Raw genomic sequence first — 25179 nt, 5'->3', positions numbered from 1 at the left:
AGGTCGCGAAACAGCCTCCCTTTTCCTCAGCAGGGCGAGGAGCACCTATAGCCCGCCGACGTGGAGATGGGGGCTGGGACTCTCCCCCCCCCTCCCGCCGCCATCACCTCAGGAACGAAAACGAGCCCTTCTCCCAGCTGGGCGAGGGCCTCCCAACCCCTCAACGGGGCGGACGGCGGACGCGGTCCCCTGAAGAAGCAACAGCCAACCCCCTCGCCCCTCCCGCTCTTCACCTCCGGAAGCCGGACCAAAGCCTGGGCAAAAGACCTCGCCTCACTCCGCCCCCTGCGCCATTTTATCGCCCCTCTCCCCGACCTCCCCCACCCCACGGCAGCCGGGGCAGCGCCAGGGGGGAGGGCAAACAGGCAATGATTGGCAGGAGAACGCCCCGCCTCTCAGGGGGTGGAGCCCCACGCCGGCGCCGCAACTCCGCCCTCCGCACCGCCTACCCTGACTACTGGCTCCACCCCGTCTCGTCTCATCGACCCGCTCCACTTTCTTCTGCTCCTGACTTCCCACCACTTTCAGGCGAAGAGTCCAGGCCGAGCAAGCCGAACGACGAGCTCAGCTGACGCAACCTGACCGGCCCGCAGTGCATTTCCCTGCACGCGGCGGCGGGGGCGACCGAGAAGAGGATTGAGGTGCCGGATTGAGCCCGGGAGACTAGGGCGACCGAGCCATGGGGGATGCTCCGAGCCCAGAAGAGAAGCTGCATCTCATCACCCGGAACCTTCAGGTCGGTCCTTGGAATTGGAAACGCGTTGTTGGGGACTGGGGATCCGAGGCTTAGAGATCCTTAACCCCACTACGAGATCCGAAGTGTATGGGGCCCAGGGCTCCGCGCCGAGGCAGCTGTGAGAGAGCCAGCAGTCCTCACTGCTGGTCGGTCAGTCAGTCAGTTAATTATCTGGGTGCCGCAGAAATAACATTGGGCTTACCTCCTGTGTGCAGTTACCTGTGTTGAACTAGACTTTGAATTCAGGACTCCCACCCCATCCACCCTATTATGTGCCAGGCGCGGCTCTAGGCGCTGGGAATACGTCAAGGCCCTGCCCACCCAGAGCTTGTCTGCAGGGAATCAGACGTTAAAAATGACCTGTAATCAAAACACTTAATGACAGTTGAAGAAAGTACTGGAAGTTACTATACGTGGAACTTTGAAAATAAATTAGGGGAGAGGGCTGGCGTGTCAGGGAAGGTTGAGGAAGTGACCTCTAAACCGCGCCCTGAAGGCTGCAGATCACCTCTTTCCCTATATCCCTGCGGTTTCCCGGAACAGGGGGAGTGGAAGTTAAGCAGAGGAAGAATGAGGGGTGGGTCATTTCAGGTAGAAGGAACACAGATCAAGACCCAGAGGAGAGCAAGAACACTGTGGTTCATAGTGAAGGCTAATTTGTCTGAAGTAGAGTGAGCAAAGTGCCGACCAAACCCTTAATAAATATTTGTTTGTATTGCTCATTCCCTTGCTTCCCTCTGGCCTGACTATTGTCATCTTTATTAGAAGGCCTTTCCTGAACCACTTTATTTTACATAACAAATCCTCTGCCACCGGAATTGTCTCATCCCCCTTTTTGTTGTTTCTTCATAGAATTTATCACCATCTGACATACTATGCATTTTACTTGTTTGTTTAGACCAGGTCTTAAGGGCCTTGAATTGTAGGCTGTTTAAAATTGGGGTTTTATTCCGAGAGCAGTGATTAGGCCACAGCTTTTTTCCTCTTTTTTTGAAATACAATTCACATACCATAAATTTCACCCTTTTAAAGTGTAAAATTCAGTGGGTTTTATTGTACAATAGTTACAAGGTTGTGTGAATATCACCATTATCTAATTCCAGAACATGGTCATTGTCTCTATGTATTTGCCTATTCTGGACAAATAAATGAAATCATACAAAATATAGCCTTTGTGTCTGATGTCTTCCATTTAGCATAATGTTTTCAAGGTTCATCCATGTTGTTGAACCTCGTCAGAACCTCATTCCTTGTTTATGGCTGAATAATATTCCATTACATGGATAAACCATCTTTTATGTATCTAGTCATCAGTTTGTGGATGAAAAGGGGCCACGTGCTAACCTGACTAGCTCAGGGGAGGCCTGAATGGCGGCTTTGCAAACTCAGAAACCTAAAGTAACCACAAAGGATGATCTAAAATTAAAACTTTTTAACTAAAAACAGTTTATAGTGGGTAGTCATTTCCTAGGCTGGTATCTTCCCTGACAAGGGTCAATATTTACCTTAGTTAAGCCAGTCTGTTATCCTTTGCATCTGCGATGACATTCCAAAGGGTTCCTCCCCTTTTTCCAGACCCCTGAGGGCACAATCAACCCACGAGGCAGAGGCCATAAATCTTATTGTTATGTTGTGACTGTTAACTATCCTCTACCTACCTTTGTAAAAGATGTGTCTGTCATTTTACTTTTTATCCAATGCCAGAGGTTCCCCCCTCTTTACTTTCTCCCGCCTCCCCAATCTATCACCAATGGATTTCATGTAACCCACTTACTCTTCTTTGATTGTAATGCATAAAACAAGGTGCAAAACTGCCATTCTCCTAAGTATTATCTCAATGTTGAGATTCTGCTTCTCTGCATTTGTCAACAGGACAGTTTGGCTCAAATAAACTCACAAAAATTCTTCACAGGTTTGAATGTTTCTTACGTTAACAAGTTAATGGAACTTGGGTTATTTCCACTAATAACTTGCTGTTAACCAGAGATTTCTGCATGCTTCCCATCCCCTTAGCCAGATCCTTTGTTTCCTAGCCTCTCTCCATAAAACAGTGCTGGTTGGAAACAAAGAATATACAAAGCTAATGGCATTGACTCATTCAGGTTTTAAAGGGTAAGTGATATTACCTTTCTTTGGGTGGTGAGAACCCTCAAAGTGTCCAAATAGGACCTTGGAGGATGCAGGATCAACCTCCAACCAGCTTGGAACACAGGGTTTTAACAAGTCCTGCTAATAGATCATTCAAACCAGCAAAACAATTTTTGTCACTATGGCTTCCAACAGCCTCCCCAACCATCACTTGAAGAAACACTAAAATCTCTTTTTTTCTGCAGCATACCGGCCTGTTAAGATTTTTCCAGTATGTCTTAGGGCAAAAGGAAATTATTAAAATATTTAAACAGATAAATGAGTTCATCAAATTTTGGGTTTTAAAGATCTCTCTGGCTGCCTTTTGGAGCACAGATTGGAGAAAGCAAGAGTAGATATGGCAGACCTGTTAGGAGGCTGCTGTAGTAATAGTCTTGGTGTAATTTGATGGTTGCCTGGACTAGGGTGGTGGTATAGAGGCAGAGAGAAGTAGAAGGGTTTAAGAGCTGTTTCTGAGTAACTTAGGCAACTTGGTGAATGATAGTACCATTTACTGAACTAGGGATGAAACCATAAGTGGAAAAAAAAATGGTTGGGGAGTAAGATAGAAAGGTGAGAACATGAGTTTTTAATTTTGAACACGTTGAGTTTGAATCAACTGGATTGATAACAAGTACATGGTTCTACACATGGGTATGAGCGGAGACTTGGGAGTTACTAGAGCATAAGTAGTCATTGAAGCCACTCAAGGGGATGGAGGAGAATGTAGAGTGAGAAGAGGTAGGGCTGCAAGAATTGCTAATATTTAATGATTAGGGAGAAGACAGATGCAAAAAAGTCTGAGACCCAGCAGCCAAAGTAGGAAGAAAACTAAGAGAATGAAATAGAGGAGACCGAAAGAGGACAGTGTTTCAGGAAGGGAATGAGAATTTAAAAGTATTCGTTGACTTTAGCAACGTGGAGACCATCTGTGATCTTAGCAAGAGCATTTTCAATGGTATGATGCTGTATGGAATTCAAACTCAAATGGAAAGTAAGAAATGGAGACCAGAAGAAGTTGGCTTTGAAAGGAAAGCGCATGAATTAGAGGTAGTTGGGCAGAAAGATGCAATTAGGGACGTGCCTCATTCCCCTAATATGTGTCATTTCAACGCCAACTTAGATTGGCTCTCACTCCGCACTGAGGGCATGGCTGGACCCCCCTGCTGGCTCTGAGCCTGGACCCCCAGTGACACATGCCTTTGTTTTCCTTGTCACAGGGTAAAGGATGACAAGGTGGGGCACCGGCATTAAACCAGCTCTTCTGCTTCCACAACAGGAGGTTCTGGGGGAAGAGAAGCTGAAGGAGATACTGAAGGAGCGGGAACTTAAAGTTTACTGGGGAACAGCAACCACAGGCAAGCCACATGTGGCTTACTTCGTGCCTATGTCTAAGATCGCAGACTTCCTGAAAGCAGGATGTGAGGTAAGAAGTAATGTTTTACTAAACTAAGCAGTTGCCCTTGGGGAATGGCCAAAAGAGAGACTTAACAAGAGCAGGGCAGGGAGGGGGGTTTGGAGACACTTAGACAAGTTCACATTTTGGTGGTTCCTTATCTCTTATGTCCAGGTAACCATTCTGTTTGCGGACCTTCATGCATACCTGGATAACATGAAAGCCCCATGGGAACTTCTAGAACTCCGAACCAGCTACTATGAGAATGTGATCAAGGCAATGCTGGAGAGTATTGGTGTGCCCTTGGAGAAGCTCAAGTTCATCAAAGGCACTGATTACCAGCTCAGCAAGTAAGTGCTTGGTCATCCACCCTCCTTGTGGCTCTGGGCTCCTGGCTAATTACAGGTCTGTGGAATCTAGGCACTCTGAAATTTGGATTAGAAGCTGTTTGGCTCTACCTATTAACCATTAAAAAATATATACCTGCCCTGGCTGATGTGGCTCAGTGATTAGAGTGTCTGCCCACACACTGAAGGGTAGTGGGTTCGATTCCTGGTCAAGGGCACATACCTGGGTTGCAGGGCACAAGCGGGAGGCAACCAAGTGATGTGTCTCTCTCACATCGATGTTTCTCTCTCTTCCTCTCTCCCCCCACTCTCCCTTCATCTTTCCACTCTAAACATCAGTGGAAAAAATACCCTCGGGTGAAGATTTAAAAAAAATTATACCCTTTGTCCTTTTAATTCATCTATTAAAAAGGTACTGACTACTAAATGCCTAGTACTCCTCTATTTGCTGGAGATATAAATATAAACATAACCAAATTCTAGGCCTTATAGAGCATAGTATATGGGAGAGTAAAGGTGACCAATTCAGCCTCCCTTTTTCCTTCCAGTCTCAGCAAGTACTGATAAAAGAAATGTGAAAGAAAAATATTTCACTTGTTTTTCACCTCCTCAACAACTTTATTGCTTCTTATCTTTGTCCATTTTATTCTAAGTATTTCCCCCCGGCTGCCTCATAGTCTCCACGTTTTTGATTTTTAAAACCTCAAATAAGTCATGTATCACTTTCCCTGAGAACTTTTTAAGGTAAGTATTGTTTTATCCTATTTCGCAGATAAGGAAATAGATTCCGACTTAAGTTCATACAGCTAGTAAAGTAGAAGAGCCAGGATGTGAGCCCAGATCTCTTGCTTACAAGTTAATTTCCCCTTTTACTTCATCTAATATAATTTTTTTTTTACCATTCCCCATTATTGGACTTTTAGAGTTTTAAATAAAGCATATAAACAAATGTTTGAATATAGTCTTAGTAGAGTACCTGAGATTTCATTCATTTTTACATTTATTTTACAAATATTTAGGGAGCACTTACTGTTTGGTGATAGGTGCTACAAAGAAGGCAGATGGGAGGACAGTTCTCAGGAAGTGGGGGGGTTTCTGTTTAAATAGAGTGGTTAGAGAAGACCTCTGTGGTATGATGACACTAGACAGAGACGTGATGAAGGTAAGAGAATGAATCATGCAAATATTTTGAGTTCTTAGTATATGCCAGATACTGTTACCTACAATAAGTCGGGCAAGGTTTTTATTCTCCTAGAATAAAGGTGGGATACATAAAACTATCTTGCTTCAGTCACTTGATCTTTTTCTATATTTAAAAGTGACTTCAAAGGAAAATGGCTTTGTAAGTGCGTGCTTTGATGCACTCCCTCCATTCCAAACACAGCAACGATAGATAAAAATAAAAAACCAAACTACATAGCCAGGTTCAAAAACAAGCTAAACATCTCTATGGTAAGAGAAACAATTGAAATGCAAGTTGGTGAATTGGGCTGAAGTTACAGGTCTGCTGGGATCCAGTCTGGAGTGAGGGGCACTGGGGACAGACCAGGCTTACTGCTTAAAGCCAGACGATGATGTAGGGCTTTTCCCCTTTTTCCATTCTCGCCCCTACCCCTCAAAGAAAGTAGAGCTGGGGTATGGGGCACTATTGGCCACCTGCCTGGGTCTGTAGGGACTTTTATCAAGAATTGAACCAAGCTGTCCACCACTTATGAGTGTTATATCCCTGATATTACCAAAAAGACGTAAGTTCTCAAATACCAAGGAATCACATCCATTTAAAAAAGGAATTAGCCCTAGCTGGTTTTTCCCAGTGGTTAGAGCATCTACTTGAGGACTGAAGGGTCTGGCCAAGGGCACATACCTCTGTTGCAGGCTCAATCCCTAGCCCCTGGTCAGGCATGTGCAAGAGGCAACCAATCAATGTGTCTCTCATATCAGTGTTCCTCTCTCTCTCTTCCACTCTCTAAGCAACAGAAAAAATATCCTCGGGTAAGGATTTTTTTAAAAAAGGAAATTATAAAACCAGAGACAGATGAAACATGACTAAAAATAAAAATAATTTTGAAATCTTGGAAATATAAAAGTCATTAAAGTAAAAACAATGAAATGAAAGACCCACAAATGAACCTCCAATAGATGGGATCGACTCTAGACTGAACACAGTTGAAGAAAAAATTAGAAATTTGAATGATAATTCTAAGAAATTCACCCATAATGCAGTGCAGAGAAATGAACAAAAAACTGTAAGAGTGTTTGAGATGTTGATAAGGACTGTTGTTTCCAGCAATCTGACAAACTAGGTACTCTGACCAACCTGAAAACAACTTCTAGCTGAAAACAACTAAAAATGCTGGATAAAATATTTTTAGACTTCCTAAATCCTTCAAATTAGTCAATTAACAAATTAGTCAAGACTATTTACTCAGTGGCCAGGAACCAAGTGGAAGTAGAAATAGACATTATATTTAATTAATATAAGAGGTATTACATTTAATCTAAGGCGTCTTAAAAATAATACTAATTAATCTATAGTATGCCGTTGTTTAAAAGACCTAGATTTCAGAGACATTAAATATTTTAAAATATGCATTTTAGGATCTATATGTTGTGGTAAATAGTATATTGAAGACTACTTGCATCTTGAGAGAGTTCATTGAATCCTGTACTTGAACTTTGGCTTTCCTGGCCTCGTAGACCACATTGAGAGGAAAAAGGAAGAGATTCAAAAACCAGAGTAGTAGGGCAGGAGGTCCAATATTGGAATAATCAAAAGGGGTCACCTATAAAATGTCAGGAATCAAAAGGGTTTTACATTTCTCAAAAGGAACACTGAAAAGCAAAAGGCGATGGAGCAAAGCCCTTACAATTCTAAAGGAAAAGAATTTCCAACCTCAGAGTTTATACCCACCCAAACTACCATTCAAGTGTAGGGATAAAATATCTGTAGAATTTATTTTCATGTTTTTATTGGTCATTTGTGTTTCCTCTTTTGTCAAGTGTCCGTGCAAGTGTTTTGGCCCATTTTTACTTTTTTTAGGAGTTCTTTATGTGTTTTGGATACCAAATCTTTGTCATTTGTATAGTATGGGGATTGAGAATTAACCACTGGAACAGAATAGAAAGTTCAGAAATGGATCCTCACAAATATGAAAAATAGATATATGACAGAGTTGGCATTGCATATCAACAAAGAAAGAATAAACTTTTTAAGAAAAATGGTGCAGAGATAATTGGTTATACATATGGGGGAAAAATGATCCCTCCATTCCAAGTGGGTTAAAAATTTAATTGTAAAGGCCAAACTACAAAACATTTAAAAGAGGTTAGCCCGGCCAGCATGGCTCAGCAGTTGAGCATCGACCTAGGATCCAGGAGATAGTGGTTTGATTCCCTGACAGGACACATGCCCCAGTTGCAGGCTCGATCCCCAGCAGGGGACATGCAGGAGGCAACCGATCAATGACTCTCATCATTGATGTTTCTACCTCTCTCCCTCTCCCTTCCTCTCTCTGAAATCAATAACAAATATATGTGTGTGTGTGTGTATATATATATATATATATATATAATATATGTTTTTCCAAAGTGCCTTTTATCAATTTCAGTACTTCATATTGCCATTATTTTAAATTTTGCCAATTTGATAAAAAAATATATATATATATACACATATATATATTTTTTAATTGATTTCAGAGAGAGGAAGGGGGAGAGAGACAGAAACATCAATGATGAGAGAGTCATCATTGATTGGCTGCCTCCTGCACACCCCTGACTGGGGATCGAGCCTGAAACCTGGGCATGTGCCCTGACCGGGAATCAAACCATCTCTTGGATCCTAGGTTGATCGATGCTCAACCGCTGAGCCACGCCCGGCCGGACTATGTATTTTTTAAAAGACAGTTTATAGGACTATCTTGTGATCTCAGAGCAGGGAAAATTAAACAAAACACACCAAAAGCATAAATCACAGGAAAAGAGTGATGAATTAAGACATCACTAACTGGGAGAAAATATTTGTAACACATGTAACTGGCAAAGGATTAATATCCAGTATTATATGTCAAAAACTGCAGAGTCAACTGTCAAAAAATGAGTCATTCCAGAAGAAAAGAGAAACCAAATGACCATTTTGTATATGGAAAGATGCTTAACCTCCTTGGTTGTTATTCAAAGGAATGTAGATTAAAACTACAGTGAGAAGCCACTCATGCTTACCAAATTGGCAAAATTTAAAATAATGAGAATATGAAGTACTAAAATTGATAAAAGCCACTTTGGAAAAATAGTTTGGCATTACCCGCCAAAGTTCAAGATGCAAATCTCCTGTGATCCAGAAATTCTACTCCTAGGCATATGCAAAGGAACTTGCACATGTACACATATAAGAATATTTGCAACACATTGTTTAGAGATACAAACAGTATAAATCTGGAAAAAGACAAAAAGGTTGAGCATGGTGGTTACTGTGGAGGAGGAGGAAGTGGGATAGGATTGTGGTGCACAGGGTTTTCAGAAATAACTAGATCCTATTAAGCTGAGTTATGGGTCCACTATTCTTAAGATAATAGAAGATAGATTGAGAAATTCTGATGCTTGTTTAATAGGCATTCCAGAAGAAGAGAATGGAGGGGAATTGAAGAGAAGCAGCATTTCAAGAGATAAGTGAAGGAAAGGATTAATTAAAGCCATCTTTTTTTTTTTTTTTTTTTTTAATATATCTTTATTGATTCCAGAGAGAGGAAAGGAGAGGGAGAGAGAGAGATAGAAACATCAATGATGAGAGAGTAATTGATCGAGCCCGCAACCCAGGCATGTGCCCCAACAGGGAATCGAACCCCGATCGCCTGGATCCCAGGTCTACGCTCAACTGCTGAGCCACACCTGGCCGGGCAATTAAAGCCATCTTAAAAAAGGAAAAACATAAAAATGAAGTAGTATTTTGAACGAGAGGGTGGGCCACTTACATTTTAGAAGCCACTAAGCAGTGTTCTCTCGAACTGCCTTCGGATTGGGAGGGTGAATTAATGTGCTTTAGGGTTAGACTGAGGCCTGGGCCCAGTCTTAGCTGTCCCCTCTTCCTTTCCTCTTCAGAGAGTACACACTAGATGTATACAGACTCTCCTCCGTGGTCACACAGCACGATGCCAAGAAAGCTGGAGCGGAGGTGGTCAAGCAGGTGGAGCACCCTTTGCTGAGCGGTCTGCTCTACCCTGGACTACAGGTACTCGCGAGGGATGGGGTTACCCAGTGACCTTTTCTGTTTGCTTCTAACCACTGGTCGAAACCTCTCTCTCAGCCCAGTTAACCTGATGCACTTGCTGTTCCTTCACCTTCAGGCCTTCCTTTCTGTTTCCCTCCTTTCCCCCCACCTCCATTTCCTAGAGCCCTCTTTGACCTTTTCAGTTGTAAGTCCCCCTTTAAAACACTGCTCATCTCGCAAACCTTCTTTAAGTTGATCACAGTCTCTTCATTGCAAATTAATTTCAGAGCAATGTGTGAAAAGAAATTTTAGGCATGATCCTATTTTCCATTAAACAAAACAAGCACATCCTATTTGATGTGTGTTCATACTTGTATGAGCAAGGAGAAAAATGGAAAAGTACAAATCAAGCTGTTAATACTGGTTACTTTAGGAAGGCAGGATGAAAGTGCAGATAGACGACTTTTTCGTTGTACATTTCTATAATGTTTGATGTAAGAAAATTATTCTTCCCTTGTCACCTCCAAGTGTTCTTTCCAAAGGTTAATCCCATAGACATTCTAGATCTGCACTATTCACTATGGTAGCCTCTAGTTATAGCCATATGTGGCTATTAAAAGTAATTAAAATTAGCCCTGGCCAAGTGCTCAGTCGGTTGAAGCATCATCCCATACACCAAAAGGTTGCGGGTTTGATTCCTGGTCAGGGCACATACCTAGGCTGCAGGTTCGATCCCCGGTTGGGGCCCCTATGGGAGGCAACCGAGCAATGTTTCTCTCTCACATCAGTCTTTCTCTTTCTCTCCCTTCCTCTCTTTCTAAAAATCAATAAAAGAACATATCCTCAGGTGAGGATAAAAAGCAATAATAATAATAATAGGTCTCAGTCACATCAGCTATATGTCAGTTGCTCAGGAGCTACCTGTGGCTAGTGCTGGCTATCAGGTTGAATAGCACTGATATAAAGCATATTTATCATCACATTAAGTTCCATTGGACAGTGCTGTTCTAGATCTTCCTGCTGGCTCATCCTTCTCTTACCTCTCCTTCCTCTCTCCCCCATCAAATCACACGCTAAATTTTATCAATTCTATTTCCTAAAAATCTCTTAAATTTAGTCTTGCTCTACATCCTCCCTGACTTGCTACATCATTATTTCTCACCTGGACTTTCGCAACAGCCTTCCAGATATTTTCTTTGTCTCCATCTCACAGGCCTCCACTCCATGCTCTGCCCTCTTACTGATGTGGTCTTTCTGCAGCTTTGGTCATGTTTCTTCCCTCCTTAAAACTATTCATTAGTTGGGATGACGCTCGGCACCAGCATGACATTCAGTGTCTTTATCTACTTATCTAACGTCATCATCTAACCACTTGCCACATCCCATGGAGTTGCGTTTTTGCAGACTGAGTCACTCACAGTTTCCCTTAACACTTCATACCTCTCTGCCTTCTCATATTCTGTTTCAAGATAATCATTTCTTTCTTTGTGTTAGCACTGTTCTTTAAATGAATGCCTAGGTTAACCCTCAGCACGCTGTATTGAAATTATCTGTTTACATGTCTCTCTCCTCAACTGGGTAATTGGTTCCTTGAAGGCTGAGTCTGGTTTTGACTCATCTCTGCATCCACAGGGCTGGCACTGGGGCTGCATTTTTCATAGGCTGCATTATTCAGTGGGTACCTTTGACATGACTGTGGTTCGTTGTCTTCTTCTCTCTCTTTCCCACTGAACCGTGACCTTCCTGAGGGCAGAGACCATTATTTTTTACCATGACATCCACGTGGAGTACTGTTCACTACAGGCACTCAGCAAATGTTTGTGCAGCTCTTGAGGCCAACATGGAGACCGAATGCTGCTTTTTTGCTTCCTAGCTCTACCTTCTGAAAAATGTAGTGATTTTCAAAACTTTCTGATTACTCAGATGCATATAGAAGAAATACAGGAGTTTATGCTCATGTGTTTCTCTCCACAGGCCTTGGATGAAGAGTATTTGAAAGTAGATGCCCAATTTGGAGGTGTTGATCAGAGAAAGATTTTCACCTTTGCAGAGAAGGTCAGTGTCCTCTTTCCCATCTTTTTTTCTTTTGAGCCTCAGAGGTATGCAGTGAAAGGTTATTGAAAATGCCAGTCCCACCACTCATAACCGTATTGTATATGGTAAGTATTATTTTCCTTTGTTTTGCAGATGAGGAAACTGAGGGTAGAAAGACTAAGAAAGTTGTCCAGTACCTCAGTTAATAACCAAGCAGGAATTAGCACCCAGATCTGTCTGACTCAAAAGCTCGTGCTTTTGCTTCCACCAGAAAGCTGCCTCTAGACCTGTTTGATTTGCTTCTTTCCTAATAGCTCAGTTTCCAGGGGAAGGCACTGCTGTTCTTACCCAGAGCCTTTGGTCTGTTTGCTCTGGATCTTACATAAATCACTCGTCTCTAAGATGAGGTTTAACAGGGTTTAAAGGAGGAAATTAGCACAAGCCCATACTAGTTTTTTTCTGGGAAAGAACTTGAGTAAGTTGAAAAGGGCTTTTGAGAAGTGGTTTGTAATTTTGAAAGTGTCTCAAAACCTTACATTGGCAAGGATGGAGAGAAAACACTGCTAGTGGAAATTGCTGGAGGGTGGTTTGACAGCACTAAAAGGTTTCTGCCCTTTTCCCTAATCATGATACAGATTTGTCCCAAGGAAATAATTTTAAAAGTGCAACTTGAGCCCAGCCAGCATGGCTTAGCGGTTGAGCATCAACCTACGATCCAAGAGATCGAGATTTGATTCCCAATCAGGGCACATGTTTGGGTTGCAGGCCCGATCCCCAGGCTGGGCATGCAGGAGGCAACTGATCAGTGACTTTCTCATCATTGATGTTTCCATCTTGCTCTCTCCCTCTCCCTTCCTCTCTCTGAAATCAATAAAGATATATTTTTTTAAAATAAAAATAAAAGTGCAACTTGAATTATGTTATCAATTTAAAGCAAAAAATCTATAAACTTGTATCAAATGACAAGGGATTGGTTAAATACATTATGATAAAGCCTCACAATGGAATATTATATAATATTTTTAAATGATTTTTGGATACATTTAGTGATATATATATAGAGAGATATAGAATGATATATATGTATATATATTTTTTATTGATTATTAGAGAAAGAGAGAGAGAAAGAAACATCAGTGTGAGAGGGAAACATCGATCAGTTGTCTCCAGTACGTGCCCTGACTGGGGATCAAACCTGCAACCTAAGTATGTGCCCTGACCAGGAATCAAACCTGCAACCCTTTGATGTGCAGGACAATAATCTAACCAACTGAGGCACACTGGCCTGGGTTTTTATATTTTTTAAGGGTTATAAAAAAATGAAAAGAATGCAAGAGAGACCAAATGTGTGGCCCATGAATCCTAAAATATTTATTATCTTGCCTTTTACAGAAAACTTTTACCCATCCCTGCCCTAGAGATGTCATGTATTTTTGTAATTTATTACAATTAAAGTTAGATATTTTTACCACTTCCCAATAATGTAAAAACCTACAATTATCTCTGGCTCTGATTTTTAATAATTTGACTATGATGTTCTTTTGCTGTAGTTTCCTTTGTATTTGTCCTGCTTGGATTTTGCTGAGCTTCTTGAATCTGTGGGTTGATGTTTTTATCAAATTTGGAAAATTATCCCCTATTATTTCCTTAAATAGTGCTTCTGTCCTATTCTCTCTCTTCTCCTGGGACCCTAACTACATGTAGGTTAGGCCTCTTATATTCCATTGTTTTCCTTGCTTTGTGCCGTCTGTGCTTTAGTTTGGGATATTTTCTGTTGACTTTTCTTCAAGTTTTTAATCCCGTCTTCTGTTAAATCCATTCCGTACTGTGCTGTGCCATTTTAGAACTCCCATGTGATTCTTCTTTATAGATTCTGACTCTCCTTTGCAGTCCTCCGTCTTTTATCTGTCTTTTCCTCTGTCCCCTTTTCCACACCAGTTGTCATTATTTAGACACCGTGATCCACTTATTCCAAAGCTGGATGGTTTCTGGCTCAGCTTTTGTTCACGGTTTTAACTCTGTCACTTTTTTCTGCTTTCCCTTTCTAGTACCTTTTTAGTGTATCAGAGTCATCACTGATACGTTATAGAGACTCTGGATTATGTTTATAGAGTGCTGTGTTTTCTGTAGACTTAAATTACTGACTTTCCCCCTTGATCCTGTCAGCTGGTTTTAAACTTTGTTAGAACAGGTTTATTAAGTTTTGCCCTTATTCCCATGCTGGGGTTTTATTCTAGACTGTGGCGTTTCTGGAGTCTCATTCTGAAACTTCAGGGTGTTCACAAAACCCTCTCTACTTTGATTGGACCTAAATTTCAACGTCTGCCTCCCCAGCACTGAAATCTCTAAGTTCTCTGCTGGGCGTCCTGGAGTCTCTTTGTGTGCATGCACAGATATGAGTCAGTTTTTAAGTCAATGGGGAATTTTGACTTAGATTTTTAGAGGGGGGAAATCCCTTCTCTCTAGAATCCTTCCCAAACGCTAGCCTCCTGACCCCTCAATTTCGGTCTCTGCTTAGTCAGACTGCTGCTCTCTACTTCATCTCTCTTTCTCAGCACCTGGTTTGAAAAAAAAGGCCCTTAAGGGGAAAGCCAGGGTAAATGTGTGGTCACCTTAGCTTTCCTTTCTCTCAAGATTTGTAGCTATACACCTGTTTCTGTCAATGCCTACAAATCGTTATTTTATGTATTGCCAGATTTTATAGTTGTTTATGGTGGGAGGGTAAATCGAGTAGCCTCACAATATAATACTATTTAGAAAAGCTTAAGGGGAAAAAACTTTGTTTTCGTTATGATCACCATTGAAAATTATATATTCAGTCAGGGGAAAAAAGATTGAAAGGAATATATGAAACTATTCAGCTGCTGACCAAGTTAGATGAGACAGGGCTACTGAGGAGGAACTTATCCTAATATCTGCTTTGTGTGTTTCTTTCTAACCCCTCAGTATCTCCCTGCACTTGGCTACTCAAAACGGGTCCATCTGATGAATCCTATGGTTCCAGGATTAACTGGTAGCAAAATGAGTTCTTCAGAAGAGGTAGGTTGCTAACTCTGGCTTGAGTTTAAAAATCTGCAGCAAGAAATGAAGAGATTAAGGACTGAAAAGAAGAGTAATTTAGCTAACTATTATTCTCAAGTACTTGAGTTATAAATAACCTTACATCATTCAGTTAATTCCAGTGGTTCTTGAATATTGAAGGACCCTGAACCAGTCCTGATGATTTTAAGTTTTACTGCTACAGATAAAAAGCACAAGGAAAAGTAATTTCTTTATTCATAGAACTGTGATAAAATTCAGCCTTATTAATGAGAAGGCTGTGGTTGCATTTCACTAACTAGCATCTTGATTCTTAGGGTGATATTTGATATGACTAATATGATATGTATGCTATCTTTTAACATTTAAAAGTCCTGTTTAAGGAATGTACACTTTCATTTTGTTCACTTGGGTACAGAATAGAGGACTTAGTGGAACCCAAAGATGTGAAAGGTTGAGTAGTGTTTCCAAACATGGCTGATTTTCAGAATTAGCTAGGGAATTAAAAAAAAAAAAAAAGTTGATTAGACCCTGTCCCTAGGTTCTGATAAAGTGGTTCTGGGAAACAACTCAGGAATCTGTATTTTCTTTCAAATACTACTAGGTGATTCTGATTAAAGTCAGGTTTGGGCACTCATCTAGTTCTTTAAGTCTGACTTCTTGATCTTTGATCAGAGATTAATAAATATATGCATGGAAGCTGTTATCATTTTTAAAACAATATACTCATTCCTTTTTCTCTCAAGTTGCAATGCTCCATGTCTCAATTATTTCTCTAAGTATCATATTACTCATCCTATTTGGTGACATCCACCATATTTTAATCCTGGAAATCAGTACTAACAGCACTTCCCAAACATGAATGTATCAGAATTACTTGGAGAAGTTTTTAAAAATACAATACCTGGCCCAACCCCAGGAGATTTTGATTCATGAGGTTTGGGTGGAGCCCAGTAATTTGTATTTTTTTAAAAGCATCCCCAGGTGATTCATATACAGTCATATGTGGACCAGAATTTGGTAACCACTGAATTCAAATAAGCATGAGCTCACTAACTCGAAATAAGAAACAATTTCTGTTACCCTGAAAAGGAAAAATGGCTCTAGATAATACATAATACCTGGTGGTGGTGGTTGCTGTGAAACAGGTATCCTCACATGTTGCTGATGGCAATGTCAATTTGTATACCCCTTTTAGAAAATAGTTTGGGGCCTGGCAGTTTTTTGGTGGTTTAAGGAAATAATCCTAGAGAAGGCAAAAAACTTCTGCTAGGATGTTCTTTGTAACATGATATATAATTTGGAACAATTAGAACATAATCTGAAAGTTTAGAAATTGTTATATAAATTATGTTGTCACTAATAATTGGGAATATAATACACCAGAAAAGTTATACGTGAAGACTAAGTAGCCACTCAGAAATACTTATGGCATAGCCTCAAGTGAAAAAACACAGGACATCCATTCTCTAACCACAAATTTGTAATGATTCCATATGCCGTAGACCAGGCCTTGGAAGAACACAGAAAAATTAAAATAGTTTTATCTATTGGGTGAAAATACTGTGATTGGTACTTCACTCTGATTAATTTTACTCCTGTTAAAGTTGTTTAATATTTAAGTCTTTGTTTTTAAAAATTAAAATATAGTTGACCCTTGAGCATGCGGAGGTTAGGGGCACCGACCCTCCCCCCCCACACATGGTTGAAAATCTAAATATAACTTTTGACTCCCCCAAAACTTAACTACTAATAGCTACCATTTATTGGGATCCTTAACGATAACATAAACAGTTGATTAACACATATTTTGTATATTATATGTATTATATACTGTATTTACAATAAAATAAGCTAGAGAAAGAAAAGTGTTATTAAGAAAATGGTAAGGAAGAGGGGGAGGGGTGCTCTCGGGGGGACAGAGAAGAGGAGGTGCATTTACAGCACTGTACGTATTGAGAAAAGTTGTGTATAAGTGGACCTGCCCAGTTCAAACCTGTGTTCAGGGGTCCGCTGTACAGATTAGTTGAGCACATTCTCATTTCAACCACAAGAGGTCCTCTTCCCCTTTGTGGCTTCTAGGAGTCCAAGATTGATCTCCTTGATGGGAGGGAGGATGTGAAGAAGAAACTGAAAAGGGCCTTCTGTGAGCCAGGGAACGTGGAAAACAACGGGGTGCTCGCCTTCATTAAGCATGTCCTGTTCCCCCTCAAGGCTGGTAAGACACTCCCTGCTTTCTTCTCAGGGGCCACGCTCAAATAGGAACCAGCAGTGATAATACTCGTGGTCATACACTGTATCATACTTGTGATTTGTCACAGTCATCCTCAAGGGATGGCTTCGCCAATTCCCTGCTCTGAGTAATGATTGGAGTTGAAATACCACTTAGTTGTCCATGTGTTGTTCCCGGTTAGGTTGTAAGTGGGACGTCAGGGTGGCAGGCATGAACTAGAGGAATGAAAAGAAATGCAAGACACGATCCTTCCCCTCGAGTTTGGATGCCAGCTGGGTAGGCAACGTAGTCACACATCAGATTAAAAAAACCAAAATACCATATAATAAAGTTCAGAATACATATATGGCAGAAACAACAGATACCTGTATATTTGGGCTAGGAATGCTGATTCTGCCATTAACAGTGAGTTTGTTGGTGTGGATCCTTTTCTTACAGAGTTTGTGATCCTCCGAGATGAAAAGTGGGGTGGAAACAAAACCTACACAGCTTACTCGGACCTGGAAAAGGACTTTGCTGATGAGGTAATACCAGAGGAGGCATAATCCCCACTGAACTCATTCTTCTTCTTTTTTTTTTTTTTTTAATCCTCAGCTGAGGATATGTTTTAGAGAGAGGAAGTTGAGGGGGTGGTGGGGGGAAACATCGACGTGAGAGAGAAACCAATCTGTTGCCTCCCATACATGCCCCAACTGGGGATTAAACCCGCAACCTAGGTATGTGCCCTGACTGAGAATCGGACTCACAACCTTTTGGTGTACAGGACAGTGCTCCAACCAACTGAGCCACCTGGCTAGGGCTCCACTGACCTCATTCTGACAAACCTCCCCGTCTTGTCCTAGCCGGGTTTCTGGTTAGGCACCACGGGGCTCTGCCTTGATGCTTTCATGGCTACATATTTCCTTAATGTAGATGAGGGTCCAGATGGTTCCCAGTTTAGATAGGCAAATAGCACAAAGCTGATGAATTGTCCTAATCACTCTCCAAAGACCTTAACCTGGAATGAAAGAACAAACCCAACCCAAAAGGAAGCATTTCAAGGACAGGTGCAAAATCAAGGTTCAAACAAGAGACAAATATGAAAGGACAGAATAGAGGATGCTATTCATTTCAACAAACAGTGAAACAAGACTCACTCGTTGGCCATGTGTTAGGCACCATGTTGGGGGCTGGCAGTGCAAAGGACTAAATCCTCATGAAGTTCATCATCCAGTAGAAGCAGATGTATAAACAGATATTCCCTGTCTTACTGCACAATGAAGATATATACACGGTCTAGAAGTAAAATGGGAGGAAGTGATTAACTGGCTGTGGGGGAAGCTTTGTAGAGGGGGTAGCATCCACTGTTTCAGTTGAGGAGTAGGGGTTCCTGAGGATATCTGTGAGGGAATAAATTGTACAAAGAAATGGTAAGGTGAAACAGCACAGTGTATAAGGAATCGCAAGTCGTTTGGTCTGACTCGAGTCTAAAAGGTAGGGTGGAACACTGTGGATATGTAGGCAGAGCCATGTCATAAAGGGAAGGCATAGTAATGGTGTATATAGGGAATGAAATGGGGAGCTTTGATTCCGGATTTGAGCTGAGTCTGCAATGTGATAGGGCTGTCAGAAATATTAATGAAGTCTTGGCCTAAGCCACCAGAAATGGAGATTCTGGAACCAGGGAGTTAATAGTCCATTCAGTTCTCCATTGTTCTGAGTACATTTGGGGTTGTGCATGGAGCCCCGGACTTCAGTTTTATGAAGTTTATTTGACAATCTGGGGTGTGTTAGTGGGGAGAGGAAGGATGCCACATTAGGGACCAGGCTCAAAACTGTGTCACAGAAGCACAGTTGTTCCACTTATTTATGCATTCATTGGCCGTTGCGCGTGTGTGCCCTGACTAGGGATCGAACCCGCAATCTTGGCATATCAGGATGACACTAACCAACTGAGCTACCCTGCCAGGGCTCTGAATCTTAATTTACATTTAAATATCTACATGAGACTAGTAGCTACCATGTTTTACAGTACAGGTCTAAAAGTTTTTGTATCGTTAAAAATTAAACATTGCCAAGGAAACAAAGGAAATAGCATCGGAAACAAAAATGTAGGCATTGTTGTATTACAGGTATTCATACCTAAGGGATAGCCCCTCAGAATATCTAGCAGATCCTTTCGGATCAGATTTGGGATATAAAAGTGAATTATATCCCAATTAATTGAAATTGAGTTATTGAACTCCTCCCATGTACTAGCACTACTCACCATTTTCACCCATAGTATGACTTAATCCTCATTTTGATGCTGTGAGATAAAGGTATTATCATCTTCACTTTTTAAGCGAAGAATCCAAAACTTAGGGTGTGCTGGTTCAGGCTCGTACAGCTAGCGGGACTCTACCTGGCTGGCTAACTCTGGGGCCCTTGTTCTTGCTCGCTCAGCTCCCCCTTGGCGTTTAGCCCTACTGTTACCTGTGTGAGTGTTTCTCTGTAAAGGACACCTGGTTTATGCCACCACCCTCAGCATAAATAGAGAGACTAGAAGATTTTGACTAATGTAAACATTTAGCCTCTGTAAAATCTTCAAGTTAGTATCAAATTCAGAGTCAAAAGACCTGGGTCCCGGACAAGTTTGACAACCTTTCTGAACCTACTACCCCTTCTCTGCTCTACCAGCTTCACCAGGTGGTTCTTCTCTGTCCTGGGAGAACACCCTGTATTCTATACACACATTAGTAGTCTTGGGTGTCCTGTTCCAGTGCCTTACCTCACCAGGCCTCATACTTTTGCAGGTTGTACACCCTGGAGACCTAAAGAATTCTGTTGAAGTCGCCCTGAACAAGTTGCTGGATCCCATCCGGGAGAAGTTCAATACCCCTGCACTGAAGAAACTGTCCAGCGCCGCCTACCCAGATCTCGCGAAGCAGAGTAAGGCCAGTGGGGGAGTGGGAGAGACAGGAAAGGGGGATGACATCATTGGGGTAGATAGCCTGTCAGTGGACCTCAGAAAAAAGTCTGTCCTAAACTGAGGGCTCAAGAAGCCAGGGATTCTGGAGTACAAGACTGTCATACTCTCTTGACTCCTGGAATGGAACTTGAGCACACTGCTGGGAGATGCTGATGTAAGACATGTACTTGGATCCTTTAACTAAATCCTCTTCAGTTAAGGAGGCCGGTTGGGTTAGGCCAGGAGGGCGACACAACTGCCCAGGCAGAGCCTGCACAGCTTCTCAGGGAAGCTCATCTTCAGATTCACTCACTTCCCTTGTATGTGCATTTGACTGGCTCTGAGTTGGCCAACCTACCCCTCCCAGGAAAGACAGTAAATATATATGGAATGCATGAATGGAATCACCTAAAGGTGGCAAAGCTATGACTGTTCCCTCCCCTCCCCTCCAGCCTGAGTAAGAATAGATGGAAGTCTAGTGTGTCGCTTCTCTATGGTTGCCAACCCTGTTTTAAAGAAGATATAACTCAGAAGTAGCATTCATGGAAAGGTAAAGTTTAATGGATCAAGAAAAGTCTGGACCACTGTAAAATAGAGGCCAGGACTCCTGCCTTCTATAAAAATAATAATGGTGTTTCCTGTTCAGGTCCTCAGTTTGCTACTTCCATGAAATCCTACACGACTAATACATAATTCTGTAAATCTTTCCAGAAAGTTAAATGAGGAAGGATTAGATGATGATTGATTAGACAGATGATAGGTGGGTGGGTGGGTGGGTGGGTAGATGAAGGTATAACCTGTGGGTAGATTCTGACAATTCTGCACGAAAGCCTGCTAGTGTTCTCATTTGGTGGAATCAGCAGTTGACCTCTCATGGGGAAGGAGGACAGTTCTGACTCTTGGAGTTCTCATTCCCAGAGCCAGTTGCCAAAGGCCCTGCCAAGAATTCGGAACCAGAGGAGGTCATCCCATCCCGGCTGGATATCCGCGTGGGGAAAGTCATTAGTGTGGACAAGGTACTAGTTTTCACTGCATTCCAGAGGCAAATAGAGGTTAGGTTTGTCAGTTTCCATCTGGAGGAAACCTGGCCTGGGATGGGAAGTAACATCCCTGAGGTCATATTGCAAGTCAGAACCCAGGTTTCCAATTCCAGGCCTCAGGCTTTTCCCTTTGCTGCCTCTGGACCTTACACAGCCCAGCACAGCCAGGAGCTCAGAGTGGGAGTGGATGTTAGTCAGAGGGCATTAAATCCGGTCTGATGGACTCACCTGGCCTCTCTACCAGCTTGTCGGGACTAGCTGCAGGCCTTCACTTGGATCAGCCACTTTGCCTCCCAAACCAACCCCAGCCTCACCCCCAACACACACACACGCACAGAAAATGGTGTAGGGATAAGGACTTCCTTTTTCCCAGAGACAGAAGGTTATGCAACTAGTGGCTGGGACCATTTTTGTGGGCTTTTTCTCCTCCCAGCTTGATGGGGTTTTCACTATATAGACCCAACCACAAAATTACTTTGAGAGCCGCTGGTGCTTTCAGTTGGTGACACCAGCAGTTTTCTTCCTCCATCTTCCAATGCACCTGGGACTGATCTGGTGCAACCGTGGCCATAATGGTAGCCACCCCAATAATCCAGGCCATTTCATCCCTCTCAGAGATTCCTACCACCCCTTACACAAGTAATTAGGCTCATTTTACTCAAATCCCACCTCTTGGTTGAGAGTAGAATGTACCTTCAAGGCTTGGTCTCCTGTCTGCTGTCTGGGACCTGGAAAGAGAGTTCTAGAGGTTCCCTCAGGGGCTTCTCTAGGTAGATGCCCCTTTCTGGAGCCAGAGGGTTCACCACACCCCATGATCTATTCCGTTGTGACACTCTGGGACGGACCTCTCTTGCTGGCAGCACCCAGATGCAGACAGCCTGTATGTGGAGAAGATTGATGTAGGGGAATCGGAGCCACGGACTATAGTGAGCGGCCTGGTGCAGTTTGTGCCCAAGGAGGAACTGCAGGGTAGGCTGGTGGTGGTGCTGTGCAACCTGAAGCCCCAGAAGATGCGAGGAATCGAGTCTCAAGGCATGCTTCTGTGTGCTTCTACGTGAGTGAGGATTTGGGGTGGGGCACGGGACCGGGGGAGGCCCACAGGGTGGGGACCGACAGGCCCACATGATGCCCCTCCACATGCCAGGTGGAAGCCCTAAGAACACTGGCCCAAAGATGGTGCGTGGAGGAATTCTTTATTGTACAAGTCCTGTGAATGAAACGCTTTACCTACAGTTAACTTTATTAAAACAGAAATGGAGGGTTCGAAGCAGTGTGTATGTACATGGCCCACCTCTTGCCACTCGTAAGAGGTGGAGCCAGGATTCAAACCCAGTTCTGATGGACTGTTAAGGCCTTGCTCTCTCTGATATGCTGTACTTCCTCCCCTAAGTCCTGACATAGGGCTTCAGTTTAGCCCTGGTTAACCCAACCCCGATGATGTCCAGACATGTGGTACAGTTGTGAGGGTGACCAAAATCCCTGTTGGGCCTCCATGTGGAGGCTCTAATGCTTTGGCCTCCACGAAGCTGGAAGCAGTCGTGGCCTCACTTTCTCCGTGGCCTCACTTTCTCCTTATCTTGTGTGTCTTCCCAGAGAAGGGGTCAGCCGCAAGGTGGAGCCTCTGGACCCTCCCGCAGGCTCTGCTCCTGGTGAGCGAGTGTTTGTGAAGGGCTACGAGAAGGGCCAGCCAGATGAGGAGCTGAAGCCCAAGAAGAAAGTCTTTGAGAAGCTGCAGGTAAACAGCTGCAGTTGTTCCCCTCGTACCTGGGCTGCCTGGACTGTGTGTGTCCCCTGGCTGCTCTGTTACTGAATCCAAACGTGCCCTCTTCCTTCTTCATTCCAGACCTTTCTAAATGAGGTGCCTAAGGGGCGTGGGGGCCCTTGCATGTGCTGAGCACTGACAGGACACTTGAGGCACTGCGTGGGGGACTTGAGAGGGTTCCTCCTTTGATCTTGTCTGTGACAGATAACCCCCATTTTACCTGGCAGGACACCTGCCAAGGCGACACAGGGTCACCATGAGTGGTGGAGCCAGGATCAGCACCCTCTGGGTCACTGCACCCACCTTCATCTTGGGCGCTCCTCCTCTCTGTGTCAGGCATCGTTCTGGGCGCTTGGAAAACTCACTCCTTGTGGAACTAGCACGATACGTGTGACCTTTCCTGGTTCATAACTTGTTTCCTCACGCCCACTTCAGCAGCACATGCACTAACATAACTCGTTTCCTCAGTTAGATGAAGGTCTTCTAGGGGACATTTTGAGTGGCTTCTCCTCTCTGTCCTGCTGTATGTGCCAAATGGCTTCATCCCTCCCTCCTTTCCCGGTTTTCCAGGATGGTGTTAGGAATCACTTAGTTTTTTTCTGGCCATAAAGGAAATTTTTTTATGTATAAAATATAGGAGAAAATGAAGAAAACAAAATACCCATAGTCCTACTACCTAGATACTAAAAAATGTCATTATTTCCTTCTGGGCTTTTTCCGTACATAGATATTTACAGTTTGAGTCATCCCTTATGTTGTTGTTTTTTAACTTTATGCCTGAAAAACTTCCCTATTAAATACTGAGGAGGGATCTTACTGTGATTATTTTTTTAAACTAAGTCCCTGAAATGAACTTTGTGCCATTGGGTTGGCTCCGACTCCTGGTGACCCTGTGAGTGAGTGATGTCCACAGTGTCCTGTTCACAGCAGCCCTGCTCAGCTCCTATAGATTCACGCCTGTGGCTTCTTTTATGGAGTCAACCCCTCTCGTATTTGGGCTTCCTCTTCTTGCCTTCTATTTTCCCCAGCATTATTGTCTTTTCCAAGGAACCCTGCCTCCCCATGATGTGCCCAAAGTAGGACAGCTTCAGTTTTGTTATTTTTGCCTCCAGCAATGTTTCAGGCTTACCTGAGTCAAAAGATGTGAACATGGGAGCTTTTGACAGACTGCTCTCTAAGAGAAGTAGAGTCTGTTTACATGCTGGTGGCATCAGAGTCTTTGTTTTCTTGCAGTCCCATCACCATCACTATAATCCCTTTTTTTGTTTCTTGTCCAGGCTGACTTTAAAATTTCTGAGGAGTGCATCGCACAGTGGAAGCAAACTGACTTCATGACCAAGCTGGGGCATGTCTCCTGTAAATCGCTGAAAGGGGGGAACATTAGCTAGCTAACCCAGCATCTTCCACCCTCTCCCTTCATCCTGAGTCATCTGTCTCCTCAGTTTGCTCCATCTATCATCCATTTACCCATCTCCCAGGACACTGAAGCAAGAAGTTTGGGGCTTTATTAGGTGCAGAACTTGCTGAGAGGCAGCTCCACCACCCCAGAATCCAGGATTGTTCCAGTCTAGCTACAGTGGGAGGCCGACCTCCCAGGTAGTAACGAGGGCTGGGCAGCAGCAGGGAATCTAGCTCTACCTTCTTCCCTTGGCAGCTGACTTGAGAAATCTGGTTTTAATATAACTCACAGAAAATGTTTATGCCACAATCCTTCTAATTGGAAAAACACTGGTTTCCAGGTTTTCCTAGAGTTATCCCAGCAGCTGTGCCGCTGCCTAGGATCTGGTGCCTGAACTGGGTTAATTACAGCTTCTCTCCAACAGGAAATTGTGGGATTTGAAAAGGGAAGGGAAAACAAGAGAACCTAGTGGTCTGCCACGTGGTTAGCAGCATTGGCCAATGCCTGCCAGCCCTAAGGCTTGGCATTGGATGCAGGGCCTGCCCTGCGCTCCTGGCATTTCCCTTGATCTGCTAGTTTGGGACAATCCCTAAACCAGCTGTGTTGTTAACATCAGAAGGATGGTAAAGCCTAGTTCTTTCTTCACAGAGGGTGGGGTGCTCCTCAATCAGTATCACTAACCATCCCTGTTGTGAATTCAAATAAAAGGTTTGAAAAAGGGTATCTGGATGAGGCCTGTCTGTGAACTGGACTATCTCAGGAGAGAGAAACACAAGTGTGTAGCAGCTGCTGAGCCCCTCGCCTAGCGTGGGGCTGCTTTTATCTTGTACTTTTGACCCTTAATGGATGGGGTGAGGGAGGGGTGGAGGGTGGACACCTGACTCCCTCTGGCAGTGCTAAGCACAAGAGGCCCACTTTGGGGGTCCAGTGT

General features: G+C 43.1%; 1 protein-coding gene across 1 annotated transcript; it reads left to right on the top strand.

The window, feature by feature from the left end:
• Positions 1-589: 589 nt before the first annotated feature.
• Positions 590-24969, top strand: YARS1 (tyrosyl-tRNA synthetase 1). The gene is made up of 13 exons (XM_016217839.2): positions 590-736; positions 4143-4289; positions 4434-4609; positions 9704-9833; positions 11787-11867; positions 14793-14885; positions 16968-17103; positions 17557-17642; positions 19893-20028; positions 20966-21063; positions 21948-22141; positions 22681-22822; positions 24127-24969. Exons 1-13 carry the CDS (start codon positions 680-682, stop codon positions 24235-24237), a joined length of 1587 nt encoding a protein of 528 aa, XP_016073325.1. The 5' UTR covers positions 590-679; the 3' UTR covers positions 24238-24969.
• Positions 24970-25179: the final 210 nt, after the last annotated feature.

This window comes from Miniopterus natalensis, chromosome 9, assembly GCF_054644295.1.
Source record: "Miniopterus natalensis isolate mMinNat1 chromosome 9, mMinNat1.hap1, whole genome shotgun sequence".
NCBI classification, from domain to species: Eukaryota; Metazoa; Chordata; class Mammalia; order Chiroptera; family Miniopteridae; genus Miniopterus; species Miniopterus natalensis.
This window is presented reverse-complemented; position numbering and strand designations above follow the sequence as displayed.

What these genes read in the sequence shown, in the direction of transcription:
- YARS1 (XM_016217839.2), top strand. Translation starts at nt 680, where the DNA reads ATGGGGGATGCTCCGAGCCCAGAAGAGAAGCTGCATCTCATCACCCGG. An exon ending in ACTGATTACCAGCTCAGCAA is followed by an intron (nt 4,610 to 9,703) that starts GTAAGTGCTTGG and finishes TTTCCTCTTCAG; the next exon opens with AGAGTACACACTAGATGTAT. An exon ending in TGCTCTACCCTGGACTACAG is followed by an intron (nt 9,834 to 11,786) that starts GTACTCGCGAGG and finishes TTCTCTCCACAG; the next exon opens with GCCTTGGATGAAGAGTATTT.